At 37.5% G+C, this 19,921-nt stretch overlaps 1 protein-coding gene across 2 annotated transcripts in view; it reads left to right on the top strand.

Annotated features, from left to right (window-relative positions):
* Positions 1-19,921, top strand: part of LRP1B (LDL receptor related protein 1B) — a 623,130-nt gene that overhangs the window by 386,631 nt on the left and 216,578 nt on the right. For both annotated transcript variants that reach the window (XM_086896592.1, XM_086896593.1), the window contains 5 exons: positions 7,346-7,568; positions 10,405-10,576; positions 12,639-12,782; positions 14,154-14,390; positions 18,735-18,915. In XM_086896592.1, coding sequence (XP_086752718.1) covers positions 7,346-7,568; positions 10,405-10,576; positions 12,639-12,782; positions 14,154-14,390; positions 18,735-18,915 — 957 coding nt within the window. The remainder of the gene's footprint in view (positions 1-7,345; positions 7,569-10,404; positions 10,577-12,638; positions 12,783-14,153; positions 14,391-18,734; positions 18,916-19,921) is intronic.

Genomic DNA, 19,921 nt, shown 5'->3' with positions numbered 1-19,921 from the left:
AGGATAACAAATATATCAGACCCTGAGATGCCAATGAAGAAAGAGCATTTTAACTTTCTGTGTCAAAATTATTTCCCTGCATCTTGTACATCTGGTAAAGCAGTGGAAATGAACCATCTTACCCTCAAAAATAAGTACTGAGGATAATCCAAGAGCTGCTCATCATCATATTCCAGATTTCAGTATCTCCAACATCAGTGTGTGCATGGTTTGAATGCAAACATGTATTTTTAAACTATATGAAATCTGATAAATATTTACTTTAGATAGTGTTTGTATCTACTTATTTTTAAAAATATGATAGAGATTTCATGGTATTATTTGGATGTCCCATTAAAAGTCTACTTAAATGTTGATATAACGCCATGTAACATGGCACTTTGTTTATAAAATTAATTTTTTCAGTGGATCAGCACATCGATTTGGCACAGCTGGTTTGTGATAAAATGGGAATAATCAATGTTTCTTCATTTTTTTTCTAATTGATGAGCTTGATGTTCAGATGGGGAAACACATTTAGTCTGAAAGGAAGCTAATTCCAAATTTCTGCATCTGATTTAAGTCTGAATCCTCACAATTTTCAGATAAAGGGCAGTAATCTGACAAATAAATACTGACATTCATGGCCCTTAATGAATCCAGGAATACATCTGCAATGTGTCTTTCATTTCAAACTGACAGTTATTAAAACTTTGCATGTAGCTATGTAAAAAAATTTGCCTGAAAAGGTAATATTTGATTTGTTTACCAAAATTGAATATTGCAGATTAAATGTTGCAAATTCAGAGAACGTGTTTTTTATTCAGAAAATTACTTGGTACACAAAATTTCTCAAGGTAATTAGATGATTTTAATGAAAAGATATTGACTTGTATGTAGACAGAAAGCAGGATTAAGCAAGTATAAATTTGATATATTCTAAGGGATGCACTTTTTCAAGAGTACATCCCATTTCAGTAGTCTTGATATTGGGAAAAAAAACCAAACAACTCTTGTGATGAGAGTGCAAGAGAAACTTTCTCTGCAATTTTATTCACCAGCAAAACCTATGAACTGAGCTTCCATTTCTCTGTGTGTTTGATTAATTGCTGTTATACTCCAGATGTGCTGTTTTTAGCATGAGCAGCCACAACTACTCATAAACAGGGCAAGAAACAGAATATGGTAGGATTGAGATGGGTTTATTATGAATTTACTCTGCACAGGAAGAAGCAGAGCGTGTGTGAGAAAATTGCAACTGTGACAAAACATCATTAGGCAGGAGCTCAGCTGTACATCTTTCTGTCCTACACCATTCCTGCAGGACCAGAGATGGTAGATGAGTGCACAGGAGAGATTTCTGCACTCTCACCCTGCAGAAGAAGCATATTTGGGTGGAAAAGAGAGTGGGGAAATACTTTTAAGGATTATTATGAACTTTAAATATGTATATTTGATTGACATCCCTATGACAAATGAAGTGAAGGCTTTTATACCTTCTGTAGTGGAAAGGGTCAAACTTGAGTAGCATACAGGACTGCTAAAACAATTATGGAATATAGTTATAACATTATAACAAACAACCATCCTGAATTATCAAATTACATTCACTTTATAACACCTGAAAATTTATATTTCTGTGTCTGTAAGGAAACAGCAGGAGGGACCTGGTGATGGCAAGCCAATGTAGCTTTCTATCAGGCATATTTTTATAGATAAATGATGGACACTTTAAATAGAAACAAACAAAAAAATATGACAACTTTTATCTTCTTTAGCACTTTAAAACAAGTGCTAAAGAAGATGGATTAAAGATTGGCTCTGTTTTTAATCCATCCCCAAGTTCTCAGCTACTTTCTCTATTTGCTGTTCAGGCCACCACCCCTCTTGCTGCAAATAAGAAAACTTTTGTTTGAATTGGCAACTTCTCTGTAAAGAGCAGTGTATTTCATTACAAATGTCCCCCTAAGGTTTGAGTTTTGCTGATTTTTGCCTGTTGTTGTGCAGTAAGCAGTGAGTGGAGCTGGGCTCTGTGTGGTGAGAATGACTTGTCTGACTGGGTTTTACTTTTATCTGCAGCTCGACCCTGTGCTGCTTCCTGCGTGGCACTAAATCTGCAGCTCTCTAGGAGAAGAAACCATTATTATTTTACTCACAGGCACTCATTGCTAGATTTCCAAAATGCCAGGAAGATTTGGAACATATGTCCTCCTTTACACCACAGAAATCACAGAGGAACTTTAATAGAATTTCACTCCCATGCAGCACAAAAACATCCACTAGATATTTCCTTCCAATATCAGCTACAAAAAAATTAAGGCATGTTGCTGGAGAGCCAAAGAGTTTCTAATCCCCTAAAGCAGTGTGGGAAATTATCCTCCAGGTGATGGGTGCTGCGTTGTGCTGTAAAGAAGCAGAGAAAGGAGAAACTCAAATACCCAAATCCAGTGGTATTTCAGTTCCTCCCCTGGGGAAAAATTTGGCTTTCCCCAGCCCTGAGAATTGCTTTCAATATGTGTGTGTGTGTTCTAGCAAACAGTGCTCTTCACATTCCTAAAATCTCTCTGGGACACTGAGGGCTCTGGATAATTTACTGCCAAGAATGGGCCAAATCTGAGGATGCCAAATTTCTTTTGCTTTAGATGTGGATGAGAAAAGAAAACTACTGAACCCAGAAGCAGTCAGACATAAAAATGCTCCTGGACCATGCCATAAAACTTATTATTAATTAAATTTAATGTAAATGAAATCAAACTACTTTATTTTTTTTTTAAATCAGTAGAACTCAGATCCAGGACTACATGGCAGTCCCCTTCTGAGAGTCCAGTCAATCACCTCGTGCCACAGGCTGTGAGAGAACCCCATGGGGTGTTTTTACACAATCCTTTTAATTAGGTGTTTGATCACCTCCTCTGAAGAAGGTTTCTTGTTCACCACAGTCCCCACAGTTTCAGTTCTATTTGTCCTACAGTAAAAGTGGCTGGTGCCACATAATGCCAATGCTGTTCTCATTATGTTTTATAGCAATTAAATTGCACAGCACTTCTGTTAGTTCTAATATAAACATTTTTCCCACATCATAATCCTGCTTCTAAATTGGTGAAAAGTCTCTAGGTTTTTTTGTGACTTGTTTATTTTGCCAAGACCAGCTGAATATCTTCAGTTGCCTTCTGTCTTGAAAATGACCCTCTTAGTGTAATTTCTGAAAATTAAACCCTGTCCTTTCTGTCCATACCTCCTGTTGAGGTGTGCTAGGAATTATTTTACTTTATTCTACTTGGGTCTTGTGCACAGCAGTAACTTTGTCTAAGAAGGCATCCTGTTTTTCTATATATACTTTACTAATTTGCTTCCTATAATATTTATTTCATTGTTTTTTTGTCAAGGAGCTCTGGAATTGTGTATATTTTTCCCCCCAAACTCTGATGATGCTATACAGTGTTTGACATCTTAGGTGCATTAGAAATTAACAGTTTTCAGTCATGTGGGTGCTTAAATGTGGCTTTACAGGGAAAACAATTCTTTCTCAGCTAATTAAATAGGGGTGGATTACGAATGAGGTGACTGAAAGCTTGGAAAACAAAAGGAAGTCGTGAGAGAGAAGGTTCTGGACAAAACCAATTTTGAGAAGGGGTTTGGCAGCTGAACTAAGGCAGTGGCTATCCCACAGGTGTCTCTGTAAGGAAAGAACAACAGCCCTTTTGAGGCCCTCCTTACATATTTTTGAGGCTTGATGACAAAGGAAAGATGAATCTGTGAGCACTGGTGTGAGAGCAGGGACTGGGAAGTTCATTGTCACTTTTATCTCATGGCAGCATTCTTTTCCTTTGGAATTCGTTCTGTTTGGTAGCATTTATTGCTATTTGTAGTCAGTGGGTTTGTCAGGGAGGCTATTTTAAAATGCTGGTGAGCTGTCCTTGCTCAGATGTGGACAGAATAGTCCCTGTGTATTTATTCCTGGCTGGAACCAAAATCCCCCAGCCACAACTTTTTAAGACTAAGTTTCTAGACTGAGGAAGGTGCATGTAATAGCTGGGGGGAGGATGAGTTTATATCAGGAGGGTAATAGGGCTGTGAAAATAGCAGATGTCATCCAGGAGTGCCTGAATCTCCAGTTGATGCAGGGAGGTGAACTGGACCAGCAAACCCAGTGCTTGTTCAGCCACTGACCTAAAACTGGAATTTAACTGTTTTTTTAACTGTTTATAACTGCATGGAAGGGCAGCAGAAAGAGTTGTCTTACCAGAGGAAACAGTCTGCCTTCCCCTGCTTATCTCTAGCTGCTAGGCAGAGGGAAAGAATTTGATTTCCATCTAGAGATATCTCTGGAGAGGAGGACAGCTGAAAATAGCTGTTTAAGCCTAATAAGCTGCTGGAGAAAACAGTCTGTGTAATTCAGCCTGGAAGATATCACCATTAGTTATTAGATGTAGATTCCTGACTGCTGGGACCACAGTGAAACCATTCTGGAAGAGTCAAAACACCTGAATACTTTTATGAGTTTGAATGCCTGCAAAGCACCAGGACTTGATGAAGAAGATTCCCCTTTTTGTTGTTGTTTAACTACAGGCAGAATTCAGAATTTCCACACATGAAATCCATAGCTTTCAAAAGATAACACGCCTTAATAAAATTCAATTTAATGCCAACATTTTTACTATTGCAGCAGCCTCAGCATCCTCGTTGGCAGTGTCAGGAAATGAAGGCTGTAATGAACTCAGCTCTCTCTGTCAGCTCCTGTCCCTCAAGGTCAGCCCCAGTGCCCTGAGCTTGGGCAGGGATGTGCACACGGTCAGCTTTCCTCCTGAAATTGCTCTGTGAATGGATAAAAGATTTCATTGCCCTCTGCTGAAAATGGAGAGGCAAACCCAGCACCATTTGTGAGCAGAAAAATTAGCCTTGAGCTGAAATAAATACCGTGCAGTGCATCCTTTAGAGCTCCCAAGGCAAAGGAAATGCGGTGCAATTGTGGGTCAACTTCTTGTGTTAAAAATGCAATTCCAGTTTAAACCTCACCCTAAAAATCTGCATTAGTCTTTAAATACAGAATTGTGTTTCAAGATTACACAGTAAAATGTTTAATTTTCTTAATTCAATTTTCAGAGCTCTTTGATCATGCAGCAGCGTTTAGGCAACTATTTTCTTGTTCTTTTTCCTCTTCCTTTAATTGTAAAGTTTCATTTTTGTCCATCTCCAGGAGAAGAATAATGACTTTTTAGAGTAAAAAGAATGTCATTTACACATGAAGTCATGATAACTTGTACAAATTATGTTATTATAGGACAGATATTGAGGAAAAAGAAGTGACTTCCTATTCCAGAAAGCTGGAGCAGCCTCTTAAATTCTTAAATATTCTTAATTCTTAGATATTCCTTACTGGAACTATTTCTTATAGACATACAAACTTTTTATTTCTTGTCTGATCTGAAAAGATAATCTTGTTGTAAAAGACTAGTAGTTTTGGGTTGGTTTTTTTTGGTTTTGTTTTGGATTTGTTTTTTTAACTTGTATTTTAATCTGTAGAAATGTTCAATTATTAATGAAACTGAACATTGTGCAGTCTGAAGTCAGACTTTGGGTCTTTGTAACTGCTGTGTGTCTGGATGTGTGTTCACACACATGTGTGTGTTTATAGATGTATGTGAATGTCTGATCTCTGCAAACCCACTTGGGTCTATGATTCCAAAATGAGCTCTGCTTGAATTATTGAATCTTGAGCTACAAAGTTCCATTAAATAACATAAATCAAATCTGCAGGAGTACAGATTGTAATCTGGAGCACATGTAGCATATGGACAATTTATTTTAAATATATATAGGTGTTGGCCTTGTGATTTCTGATGATATGAATACATGCATAAATAAGTGCATATACTGCTATATGCACAATTATTTTTTTCTTTTTGTTTCCATTCCGAATTACTTTTGCTTTTCAGGTATGATTTTCATCTTGCAAGTATTCTGTGCTATGGACATTTTGATTTATATAGACCTGAATGTTAAGCATGTGTTTTTAAAAATATATTCTTAGAATACAGCTGGGATAAAAAATGACAATAAAGGACAGGACAGGAATTCGGAATTATTCTGATAAATAGAAATCCCTGTGAGGAATGGGGCTATCCCTCAGGAATGTAATAGTAAAGTTTATTCTGCCCTGTGGCCTGGTGATGGACTACATGACCTTTCAAATGCTTCTCCAGACCTATTTTATGATTCTGAGATCAATTCATTTTGGCATTTGACAGCTCCTGCCCATAGACTATAGATGGTTCTAATGCCTTTTAAAAAAAGTTGTTGTGGTTTGGGGTTTTTTTTATTTGTTTTTTTAAATTTTCAATTTTTTGCACTTGAAGCACTTTAACTACCTCTAAAATGTAATCTTGTTTATTTGAAGACTAATAATAAAGGATATGGGTTTCATTCTGCTCTTCAGCAAATAGCCTAAAACTGGATTTTTATGAGAGGTTACAAGGCTGTAAATTACTGCTCTGTCACATCTGAAGTTTTATATGCTGTTGATCCAAAGTTATTCACATTAGTGGTAATAACTAGGAGATGATTCATTTCATTTGGCTAATGAAATCCTGGTTCTCAAAGCAGTTTTAGTAACATTCAGCCTGGAATCAGATTATTCTTTACAGCATGTTAAAGTCATGGCAAGGTGGTCTTCAGCCTGCAAGTGTAATTTGTTCTCACAAACAGGTAATCCTGTTAAAATATTGTCAGGTTAATCAAAATTGATTTGTGTGTGTTAAACCCAGTGAATGCTAATCAAGTACTGGGTTAGGGAGCTTCAGCATCAGTTCTAAGTCTTTGGTAGTTTCCCATTTTTCCTGGATGGAATGATTCACTGGATCTGTGGAAGCATTTTGAAGCCTGAACACCTTTCCAAGGCTGGAGACAAACGTACTACAGATTAAAGCATCTCCTTCAGAAATAGATGTTAAAACACCTGACAGTGGGAATCCCTGTATTTGTTATAGCTTATGTGGAATGACTGTTATCCAGAAAATCTGAGTGCTTTGTGCTTATGTCATTGTTATCTGTAGCTATCCTACCATTTTTTACAAGTAGTGGTTAAAAATGGATTTAAGGTTGTAATTTTAGAGTAGTACGTGGTGTATCTGTTTTGTAAGGAAATGCATTTAGAACTTCTGTGCTTTACATTGGAAAGATAATTCTGCATAATTAATTTGTTAGAAGATATGATGAACTTTTAAAAATAATTACGTGTTTATCAATATGGGGTATATAGGAAATTGAAATTACAAAGAACAAAAACTTCCTTTTCCCGGATCCAGCAGGAGCTTTGCACTCTGCTCACACCCTTTAAAACTTACAACATCTTATTTTCTTTCAACAGAAAGCTTTTCTTCACAGACTACGGGAATGCTGCCAAGGTGGAGAGATGTGACATGGATGGAATGAACAGGACGTGGATAGTGGACTCAAAAATTGAACAGCCAACTGCTCTGGCACTAGACCTCATCAATAAATATGTGTACTGGCTTGACATATATCTGGAGAGTGTGGAAGTTGTTGACTATCAGGGGAGAAGGAGGCAAACAATAACGAAAGGCAGACAAGTGGGTATTTATTTGCAAATCAGTGAAAAGTAATGTTATCAATCAATGAACGCACATAGTGCTAGCAGCTACAGGAATTTCATAACTTTTTAGCTTTTTAGTTCAGTTAGAATTTAAAAGATCTGACTACATGTTTTGGTTTATCTGCAATTTAGCAATTTTGCAACCTCTGAATGTTTCCATGGAGTGTCTCATTAACAATGAGAGATTGCCCTGTAAGTCACCACTCTTAAAGACTTCAGGAGGGAAAATCTGGGGTGGAAAGGTGTAGGGAGATAAATCATTAATGACAAGATGTCCTTACCCACTCAGGAAGGAGAGACTAACACACAAAATAATGTGAAATAGAATAGCAAAAGCTGTTCACCCATTCAGACTAATCTGGATACCCTTAAATCTTATTTTTGTTGACGGCAATGATGCTTTTTGCAGCTGATCCCAATGTCCAGAGTCATAAATACAAACTCTGAGACTGTGAGTCTTTGAGCAGGAGCATTTCAGTCCTTTAGCCTGGAGAGTGGAAGAGTTCTCTGGCAGTTGTGAGTCTTATGAATATCCAGGGAAAATCAGCAAAGACCAAACTGTTCTGGTCGCTACTTGCACTGCCAGGGCTGGTGTGGGCACCAAGTTTGCATCCATTTCTGCCTGAGTTTAAACAGGGAATGTGAAAATGTGCAAGCAGAATAAAGATTTACCTGTTATTCTGTCATTAGTTTCTTCCAAGTAATCAGTACCAAGATGCAACTGCTTAGACTTAACTAAAAATAGGCAGAACATGTGGTAAAAAGCAGTCTAAGTGATGCTTTAAAAAACACCTTCCTATTTTTGCCAACCTATCCCCAGTCCTTAATCAATTCTGGAACAAGAGGTCTTGCAAACTTTTGGGTTTTTGGTTTTTTAAGTAACATTTTTGAATTAATATTTAAAAAGCTAAAATCATTTTCAGAAGCCATTAACAAATACGTTTACAGGCTTGTAACTGTTGTACTGGAGTCATAGGAAAGATGCTTGTTTTTTCTCTTCTTGCTGAAATTTAGATGCAAAAGAGGATACTTTATCAATTTCAGAGGGATTCTTCTCAAAACTAGCTAAAAAATGAGATCTCTGGTTTTTGATATGGATGAAGGGCATTAAAAATTTTGGCCTCTCACTGTTTTCAAAAATGGTACTAATTGTCTTTCCACTCAAATGAAGAATTGGTAATTTCAGTAGGTTTTGTGCTGTGTATGCCATGATCTAGAATGACTGCTTCTCCAAATTACCCCTCATTGGTTCAAGGAAACAGCAGACCACAAAACTTTCCCAAGAATTTTTAAGTTTATTGTGTAAGTACAAACTTATCAAAGATGTGCTTTCCAAACAAAACTGGATTCTGTGATTGACAGCCTGTGTGGCTTTCAAAGGACAAGCCAGTAATGTTTTCACTCGTGCACACGATTGCTGGAAAGCTTCTTGAGAGGTAAAAAACCCAACAGATTAAAAAATAAATCCAAATATTTATACCATTATAAAACATATTGCAAAAAGAGCCACGTAGCTTAAATAGATTTAATAAAGAAAATCTACCATGAAACTTAAATGATAAAGATTTTAACTGAGTGCAAATGGAAACAGAGAAGAAAAGATTGTAATTCAGGGGACAGTTCCACAGTTTGCTACAGATGTGTCTTTATTTTCAAGGCTATTTTCTTTTTCATCTTACTATAATTGAATTTCTATTTTTTCTTAATCAAACACATACAATGATGTCAATTATTATTCCTTTTTCTGGATGGAGACAGAATACAATGGCAAGACTTGGCCAACTGTGGTAAAATTTCCAGAATGATTGAAATGCTTCATGCACAAAGATTTTGTTTTTTTTTTGTTTGGGTTGGTTTTTGGTGACGTATGTCTGAATTACTGAGTGAATGAGATAAGTAAATACTTTGTGGTGAGCAATTGAATGATTAAAGTAAGAAGACGTTCAGCCTGTGAATATTTGAACATCTGCCAAAAAATTCTCTTTAATTTGTTCAGTTTTCAGAATTGCCTGTGAGATATTTTACATTTTCTAAATCTATAAATCAAGCACAGCCTCTAAATTATTGAACACTTTGTGTTTGAGCTGTGATTGTCTAACTACCAGCTATTAGTTAATTTTTGATCAATGTGTCCAGACACATCAGAGATTAAAACAATTTGAGAATTCACTTTTTCATAAGGAAGCACTAAAAAGTGGCCACCACCACATTCAAAGACACCAACACAAAAGAAACTCAGCAAAGCTGACAGAACATGTCTATTTCTCATGTACTCAAGAAAATATTCAGAAGGAATTTATTGCACCATTTACCCTGATTTGATCATAAAATAATTTTAAAAAGAGGATCAGTTACACCTATGAACTGTGTTTTAAATTTCTAAGTTTGCTATATTTATTAGTTAATAATCGTTAATTTATCTTCATGATCATTAATACTTATCTTAATTTTATTTATTTATTAGTAATAATCATAGTTTATGGTCATTAGTTAATACTAATGTAGCTGTTGCACTTCAAGGATGTAGATTTTAATTTAAAAATCAGAGAAACTGGGTAATTTATAGAGTAATTTAATTTAGATTGCTAAATAATTTGAATTTTCTATCTTTCCTGTACAAAATTTTCTAATTACACATTTAAAACTACAAGAATATGAACTATATTTTTAGTGTTATTTGTGTTTATTTACAAATATTCAGAAAACCTTTTGTTCAGTTTATCACAAACAATTCACGGTGTTGTTTGATGTTTACAACTCATAGATATGCCTAAAATATTGAACTAAAATAATACCATTTGTTTCTTTTCCAGATTAGGCATCTTTGTGGTTTGGCAGTATTTGAGAACTATTTATATACAATTAATTCAGACAACTTCAGCATTTTACGAATAAACAGATACAACGGGACTGATGTTCAGGCTCTTGCTAGGCTGGACAATGCTAAAGAGATCCGTGTGTACCAGAAGAGAACTCAAGCAGCAGGTAAGATTGAATTTCCTCTCTCTGGAAAGCACACAGATACTAAATGGTTGTGTGGTTTAAAAGGTCCTACCAGAAAAAAGTATTTGAAGATGGAGTGATTTTTTTTCCTTGTGGCACAGCACTGTGCTCCTTGAGCTGCCCAGTTTTGTGTGGTTGTTGCCCTTTTTCCTGTGGCTCTATGCTCCCAGCTCATCCCTTTTGTGAGAATTCAGTTTGGAGAACTGCCCAAGAGTCCTGCTCTGCACGTTGTGGCACTCTGAGAATTTAACACCTTCGGAACTGTTGGATGTCCAGTGCTGTCCACGTGTCTCAGACCTCAGAGATTCCTGGAATCTCTGGGCCTGCTTTTCAGACAGACTCCACGCCTCAGGTGAGCTCCTGTCTTTGGGGCTGCCAAAAAAGGCACAGAGGTGTGGGCAGCCAAGCTGCTGAGCTGCCAGCACAGCATTGAGAGGGAAACGCTGACAGGGATTCCTTGATGTGTGTGAATGTCAGCTTTGTCATCTGTGAAAGAGATCTTCATTTTCACCTAGAATGAAAAACTCTTCTTACATCAGAATTTTTTGGTAAAACTGCAATTTCTGGTGCCTATAGTCCTGTATGACTGTAGCTTGTTCACACACTTTCAGCATGCAGAACATCAGTGGGACTTACAGGAACTTGGTGCAAAGATAGCAAGATCCAAAATTTCCACAGTGACGCTTTCTGAGAATTTTTATTTGGCGTGACTGATCACAATAAATTCTGGCCATGACTGCTTAGACAGAAAAGCCAACACATCAATTCTCAATGTCGATGTTTCTAAACAGAATGGCTGCTTCTGGAGAAGTTTCTGAAGTGGGAACAAACTCTAAATTGATGTAGAGTGGGTGAACTAATTTTCACCCTGGAGCTGAGGGCATTGATTTGCAGATGTCAATGTCTGAAGGAGGCTGCAAAGACTCTTTCTTTGCTATTATCATCCCTCTTGTACTCCTGAGGGAGTCAGAGAGGTTGAGTAGAGGAGAGACATGAGCACAATGTAATCTTTTATTACATCCTTTGATTACTCCACTACTCCTTTTGTTTTGAATGGACATGTTTGTTGCTTGTCAAGATTCTCTGTAAAAGCTGTCTCAGCTTGGTGGAGTTTCTGTATTACCTTTAACCTTATCGACCCTAAACCACTTGATTGCTTTCTTTTTAAAAATAAAACCTGAAAAGCTTGAGGTAAAGTAGGAAGAACAGAAGATTTTTTGAGCTAGAATACTCTTTTCTGTTTTAAGCCAGTTTAGTAGATTTTAAGATAGGCTGGTAGATTTTGTTTTCTCTACATATTGCATTAAACAGTAAAAGAAAAATAAATAAATTGGGCTGCTAATATAGAACCATGCATTTGGAAATATGAAATCTAGGGAAAGGAATTATTTGGCTTCTTCAGCTGAATTTCTATCCCAACTGTCCAAATCTGCACCCCATCCCTGGAAGTGTTCAAGGCCAGGTTGGAGGGGGCTTGGAACATCCTGGTCTGGTGGAATGAGTCCCTGCCAATGGCAGGGGCTTGGAATGAGATGAGCTCTACAGTCTTTTCCAACCCAAACCGTTGTGTGATTCTATAAACATGGAAAAATTCTGCAAAGCTCGTTCTATTCTTTAGTTTCAGCATGCATATCTGCCCAGAAGGCTGCTGTCTAAAGGAACTGAAGGAATACCAGGCTGTGTGGGCATGGAATGCTCTCTGTTCTCAGAAAACCCCAACCACAAATGAACCAAAGCAACAAATGGAAAAGGGGAGAAGTGTCAGCTCCCCCAGGGCCCTGCTGCCCAGCACATGCTGAGCAGGAGCTTATTCACAAAGGAGTGACTGCACACAGCCATGGGCACGGCTTGGTAGCCCTGGGCATTGCTGGCCTGGCTTGGATATCATCTTTAAAAAACACCTTCCTTAGCAGCCACATTCTGGGTAGATTTATTGTGACTCAAATCCCCCTTCTTTATATTTTTTCTCTAACCTTGCTCCATGCTGATGCCTGTGATTGTCCTGCTTTGGCTGGGTGTGAGCGCTGTTCTCCCCTCTCCGCAGTCAGAAGCCACGCGTGCGAAGCGGATCCCTACGGAATGCCGGGGGGATGCTCCCACCTCTGCCTGCTCAGCAGCAGCTACAAAGCACGGACCTGTCGCTGCAGGACTGGCTTCATCCTGGGGAGCGATGGCAGGTCATGCAAAAGTATGTTATTGAAAGCAGCAAGGAACAGTCTAGGGGATAGTTCTGGGTGTTCTCCAGCAATGGGATGCTTTGGGGTAAAGTTTGTAACGTTTACCTGACGCTTTGTTCATGTGCTCCTTTCATGCCCTTAAAATTGTTTGATTTGGCTTGGCTCACAGGAGTGACAGGTTGAACTTGGAATGTTCAAAGAATACTTAATAAAAATTATCACAAGTTTTACATTAATCAGCCTCACTCTTTATTTATATGCCATGTATTTTCATAGCACACAGGTGCTTAATAGTTTGTCACTTCCAATTTCCAGCCATACAATCAACCTAGAGCACAAAAGCAGAACATTCACATAAACAAGTCAAGGTTTTTCTCAGAATACTTTGTGAAAGCAAATGTGATTTGTGCAGCTGTGGTGATACCTAAAGTTACATGTACACAGTCTTTTGGTCACCTACAGGCAACAGGAGTTTTGGGGAATGCCTGTTTTTCTCCTGTTTTTTTCAGTCAAATGATGTTGATTTAGGTCAGATAAAAGACATGCAGCTAGATACTCTGATGGATGCTGGTAGATGGATTTATTTGACCTCAGCCAAACCTGACACAGTTTTCAGTGACAATTCCATCAAAAAACCCTGAGAGGCAGCAGGAAAAGGCTATAGAGAATTTTAAGAGATATATTGATAGCATTAAGCCTCTAAGATATCTATAAGTATCTTTTAGGAAAGAAAATAAGTTTGCTAAGGTTCAGTTGTTTGTAATCAACTGAATTATTTAAACTGTAAAATCTTAGAAATATGAAATATTGATATCCATGTTTTCTACCTCAGTTGGAAAGAACAGAGTATGCTGATTTTGTTGTATTCTTTTTAATCTGAAAGAAATTTTATTTGTTTTGTTGTTTGATTCTGAGAAATTTAAGGTGGAAATACAGTATTTTGTATATGCTGGGGTTCATGGTATTGTTAGATTTTAAGATTACTTCAGTCGTGGTCTATATTACCTTGATAGATCCTAATGAATTGTAAAATTAATTGCCTACGGAGCTATATATGGAGCTATATATGTCCACTTCACAGGAGATGCAGTCATTCTGTGATCTACAACTGCTTTTTCAGTGTGAACTTTTACACAAAAAAATTATTAGAGGTAAGCAGCTCACTGAAGTTACTTGTATTTTGAATAGGGTGATGTAATTAGATAGATTTTTTTATTTTTTTTTTTAATCTCTATACCTTCAGAATAGATAGTTTAATTTCTGGTATTGAATAAGGCTCCTGCTCCCCACTAATTATGCTAGTTAATTAAACAGGGACATTATGCAGTGTGAAGAAGATTAGGCAGCATCAGTTGTTTATGTTTGTAATCTTTCTTTTGCAGGACCAAAGAATGAATTGTTTCTTTTTTACGGGAAGGGACGGCCAGGAATAATCCGGGGAATGGACCTGAATACCAAAGTGTCTGATGAGTACATGATCCCCATAGAGAACCTGGTCAATCCTCGTGCTCTGGACTTCCATGCTGAAACCAATTACATTTACTTTGCTGATACCACCAGTTTCCTAATTGGAAGACAGAAAATTGATGGCACAGAGCGAGAAACAATCCTCAAAGACGGTAGGTGATGCTCAGTGACGGTGACATTCAGAGGTGCTCACTACCCTGAAGCTGAAATGACATTTGCAGATAATTTAAAGGTTATTTTGGATCTCTGATGGGAAATGGATGCAAATTTGACCTTGAACAGAATTGGAGATACTTTATCTACAGTGTCCAGTTTTGGTTTTTTGTTTGTTTTTTTTTTGTTTTTTATACCTGAGGACAGAAATGTAAAGTTTGGTTAAGTCACTGTTGTGAATTCTTACTTTGTCCATTTAAGCTTATACCCACTGGTGAGAAATTCCTGTGTCTCCACTGTGTCCTTCCAGTAGCTGGATATTTGTTGAGCCATCCCAAATCCTTGCAGACTTCATAAGAGTTCTTCACTCCAGCCTGCATCACACTGTGGATTCTGGAGCCTATTCAAGTAGTTTGGCAGAATGAGACTGTTTGTAGTGCTTGAAAACTCATTAGGAAAAAAGCATTGTCTTTCCTGATGCATTTTCTATTGTGTATGTGGAAGCAACAATTAGACCTAAACATTTATTAGAACCTTAATTAAGATGCTGGTAACATTTATTGTAGCAATGAGAGAGAATTCCAGCAGGTCTTTAGTTCCCACATCTCCCACTACACTGAATCTCCCTGCTCTAGAATTATATCTCATCATACCAAATGTTGCAGTGAAAAAAGCTTCCAGTTTGCCAATCGATATTTCGTTTTCTTTTATGGACCCTTCTCTCAAACACTCCTTCAGCAGAAAGTAACAACTGCCTGAGCTGAAATTCAATCTACAGTAATTATTTTCTGGTCCTCAACCTAAGAAGCAATGTAAATATTCATCTTAGCCTGCAGAGAGCTTAATATCTTTACTTGTGAATGGAAGCTCAGGACGGCGAAAGTAACTAAAATGCTGTTGTTTTAGCAGGGGGATGTTCAATCCCTGTCATTCATAATGCAGGTTTTAATCCACACTTCTGAGGAGCCATCTCCTCTGTGCAGTGATATGATGCTCTTTCAGTGTAAGGTCTCTCCTCAGAGTCTGCACAAAGCTCCCTTCAGCAGCAGTTGCAAGGAATAGTGACGGGCTCTTTACCCTGCTCTGGTGAATGGTTAATAAAGGGCATTTGTCTCAGAAAATAACAAATACTCAGCTGTCAGTCTGGTAATTCTGCATTTCACTGCCAGCATGGGAATGGATAATGTACATCTCACATCTTCCATTGCTGACTTGCCTTTACTGAATGTGCATTTCTTTTGACAACAAAGTAGTTCAAATGTGGAGTAGAGGAAGGAGCAGGAAACATGAAAATGAAAATCTAATAAAGGAGCAGCAAGGAACATCCAGGCTGGAAGGTGTCAAACAGGTTGGGGTCAGACAGGTTGGGATTGGTTTGCTCAAACTTGAATAAACTTCTGTATATCAAACCAGAAAATTGGTCATATTCCTGTAAATAATATTTTAGTGCAGTGTCTACTCTTTATAAGTACAACATAGCAAAAATATTAATGCAGTACTGAAAGAGCTGTGGATTACCAGATGATTTATTGTTGGCGATTCTATTATTTGCAAAGACCAAAAATATGTCACTGTCATTCTCCCCTTCCTTTTTCCCCAGGAGCTTACATTGTTACTTCTAACTTAGTGTGGTTTCATAACTTTAAAGTATATTTAAAGAACATTTGTTAATGTATTTTTCATGATTTAAAAAATTAATATGGCCTCCAGCCATAACACCTCAGCTTTTATTCTTGTCAACTCTCACGAACTCAGCAGGGACAGATTAAATCGTTCCTTGGTGGAAGGCTACTACAGAAAATCAGGTGTGTCAGGAGGTGGTTTAATATTTGCTCTGAACAGCGTGCTGCTAAGGGCTTCTAGCTGTGGTAGGTGCCACTTCTCAGATTAAAAGTTGCCTTTTTTTTTGGTGACTGTCAGGTCAGGCTTGTTCAGACAGCATTGCAACTCGGATAATTACAATCTGCCTACACGAGAGCCTGATCCTACAGCTGTTGACTGGGAATTGAGATCACTGAGCACCTCACACTGCTGGAGTTTGATTTCCCATATAGTTTCAGCTGTGATTTCTGTTTCTTCACTTTGGGAAGCAAACTGCTGGGTAGTGTTGATAACAATTTGACAGCCCTCAGCACAGCCTAGCTTAGAGCTGGTGCCACAGCTGCAGTAGAACTCTACTTCCACCAGGAACAAAAATTATAATTAACCTTTCAAACCTGCATGTAAGATCAGTCTTTTACATAAAAATTGGAAAGAAAAAAAACCACAGACATTTTTAAATGACTCTAAATACTGTTCAGTCAATGTAACATGAACACAAGCTTGGGGATTTTTATTTGTCTTTCTACCCTTAACGTTTGGGACTTTTTGGGGTTGCTGTGAGACTTAAAGTCTTATAATGTTTACTTAAAAATATTAGTCTACATGGTCAACCTGTTGCTCAAACAAGGCTAAAGTCTGTAAAGCTCTTTGGAAGCTGTTTAGATGGTTGCTGTATAAGATAATTATTTTCCCAGCAGGGTTTATGTTAATGTAGCTTTTTTAGGCACTATTTATTACACATGACATTGATGAGCTTGGCCATTCTGCACCAAATTACATCTTGTGCCTGTTTTTTTCATACTGAAAACCAGCGTGGCAAACTGCTGCCTCTAGAGCTGGTTTTAAAAACCTCATGTCCACATTCAATGTATTTGGAGCTCTCATATTCCTGTTGGTAGTCAAATACCGATGGAAAGTCCAGAATTACAAATGTTAATTTTTCAATTAGCAAGTGAAGAACGATCACAAGGGTATTTTATTACCTCATCCCTTTTATGCTGGAAGGGTTTTAGAGCAGAAGGACTGAATTACTGTAAGCAGATCAGGACAAGAGTGGCAGAATGCCCATTGTTTTCTTCCTGTTTAGCACCTGGTGTGAAACCCATTTGAAAAGTAATTAATGTATTTAAAGCTTTTAGATAGTAAAATAAAAGTGAATTTTTAATTTTAACTCCATAAAACCAATGAAAGTTATCTCTATAGGGTCATGCTGTAGAATTCTCCTTTAAGAAAAGAAAATAACTGTCTGACATATTTAGTATCTAGTTACCATGAGGTTTGTTTTTATTGCTTAGATTGTGTTTAGTTTAGAATCACATTTGCCCCAAAATTTCTGCAGAAGGCAAGGTAGCTCAGAGACTGTATTGTATGAAGCTGAAGAGACAGGGAGCAAAAGTCTTGTAAATTTTAGGAGGTATCCAGCATTCTAATCTAAGAGTTTTCTGCTGATGCCAGCACAGTTCATATTTGGATTGGTTTGACTCCCAAAGAAACAAAAAAACAGCAAAATATTTTCCTTAAAAAGACGATCTTATTAATAGAATAATCTGATCTTATTAGTATAAAAATTGTGTTTAGCTCAAATTGCCTCTGTCAGACAGGATAAACCTAAATGAGTTTTGAACAAATTGCTCCTTGTCCTCAAGCTTGGTTTTACTCATGTACAGCCCCTCAGAGCTCTGTAGGACATTTTTCACAGCTCTAATTTGTCTGTGTTGCCTGTTCTGTTCAGCAGATTTTTTTTTTCCCTGAGCCTTGGGCTCCAGGTCCTTGGTGAAATTCTCTCTTCTTTTCCCTTCCATTCTTAGCTCTTTTCTCAACCTCCTTGACCACTCCAAGACCAAAGGCCACTCTCCTCTCTCAGGAACTTTCAGCTGTCTCTGACATTGTCTTTTCAAAAGAATGTAGCAAAGGCACTGAGAGATGAAAAATAAAGCCAGCAGTGTCCATCAGCCTGGGGAACCTGGCTGAGCTGCTGCCCTCAGACACTGCCTGACCCACACTTGTTCTGTGCTTTGGGTGATTCTTGTCAGACCAGCTGCTTGCTGGGTTAGAAATGTCATTGTTGTGTAGTTTCATGTCCCAGAGTGCTGATTCTGACACCTTTGTTTCCCTCAAGCTTCTAAAACCACGAGGAAAAATAGTTTCCCAAAAGTGCAGCGATGTTCAGGTATACCAGAAATACAGATAAAAATGTCAAAACACATTTTGCAAAGCTCCTCATCACATGCAGTTTGTTTTATTTTTTTTATAACTTTCTTATTTTTTGTCTCACAGGATGTGTTGTCATCTCTACATCTGTGAGTGATTCACAAAATTTAGGTTTAGTTTAAGTGACCAAAGTTTAGTTGATACATTGGTTGATACCAAATATCTGTAATTTGTTTTGGACCACCAATAGATAAGGGAAAAAAGCAATTTTAAAAGTAGGACATGAATATCATGTAATAAATAGTGAACATAGGTAAATATAGAATATAAATAGTATTAATCTCATACTACTGCTGTCTTTCTCTCAACAGATCTTGATAATGTGGAAGGTATAGCAGTGGACTGGATTGGAAATAATCTGTATTGGACCAATGATGGCCACAGGAAAACAATTGCTGTTGCCAGACTGGAAAAAGCTGCTCAGAGTAGGAAAACTCTGTTGGAGGGAGACATGTCTCACCCTAGAGGAATTGTTGTCGATCCTGTCAAGGGGTATGAAGCAAACTGATTTTTCTGTAATGTTTGTCTTTACAACATAAATACAGGATTTCATTTGCTCAGGATGAGGTTTCTAAAGTCCTGTAGCAGTCTGTAATCCTTCAGGAGTCTGTAACATGTGTAATTTCTGCCCAGCATTCTTGCCCTAAAGCCTTCAGAAGAATTTGTATGCCTGTCATTACTGAATGTCTGTCCTGTTAATCTGAATGTGACTCACCTTTTCCTCAAACAAGTTGAGGGTGTAAGTCCTGTATAAATTTTTAATATCAAATAAATTTTAAGATGCTCTCCTGATTTCCTCTCTCTATATTCTCAATTTCTGGAGTTATGACCATATCCTTGTACACATTGGTTTACAAAACTGAGACAGGTACTCTATATTACTTATTAGCTTAAATTAATTTTAGTAGGCAGCATAATAAAAAAACAAAAAAACAATAAATAACACATTATTTCACTGTAGTATAATGGTGGTTTACTTAAAAAATCACTGTTTGGTTAGTTCAGGGAATTGTCTCTGGAAATGATGCAGCTAGGTAGTTTCAGTGTGGCTGGATTGATTGCTATTTTGCTATCATAGAAAATATTTACACTTTCAGGTTTTCCCTTTTGAGCCTGTCCTTAGAGGAGTGGAAGTGGCTGTGGAAAGGCTACAATTCATTAAGGTCAGGTAGTGAGGGTATAAAATCAGGCCACAAACCATAACCACACCTGCAATTACTCCGTTAAATTTTCCAGCTCAGTAAGTGCATGGCACAGGAAATAGTGTATGAAGATATATTGCCTGAAAAGGACCATTATATAAAACACTTCTCTAATAAAATAGCGTGTCCTTCATGATTATACTTCTCATGGAAGCACTTCCTGAGGGACAGCATTTCTTATGGCTTTTTAATTGTGTTTCCAAAATTTTAGTCTTGATTTAACTGGTGTTGGAGCATTAACTGCATTTTGAGATACAATTAAGGCCTGTCACTGTGGGCAGGTTCTAGTTTATGAC

This window comes from Cyanistes caeruleus, chromosome 7 (assembly GCF_971803275.1).
Source record: "Cyanistes caeruleus chromosome 7, bCyaCae1.hap1.1, whole genome shotgun sequence".
Classification (NCBI taxonomy): domain Eukaryota; kingdom Metazoa; phylum Chordata; class Aves; order Passeriformes; family Paridae; genus Cyanistes; species Cyanistes caeruleus.
The sequence above is the reverse complement of the archived record's forward strand: the minus strand, read 5'-3'. Positions and strand labels throughout refer to the sequence as shown.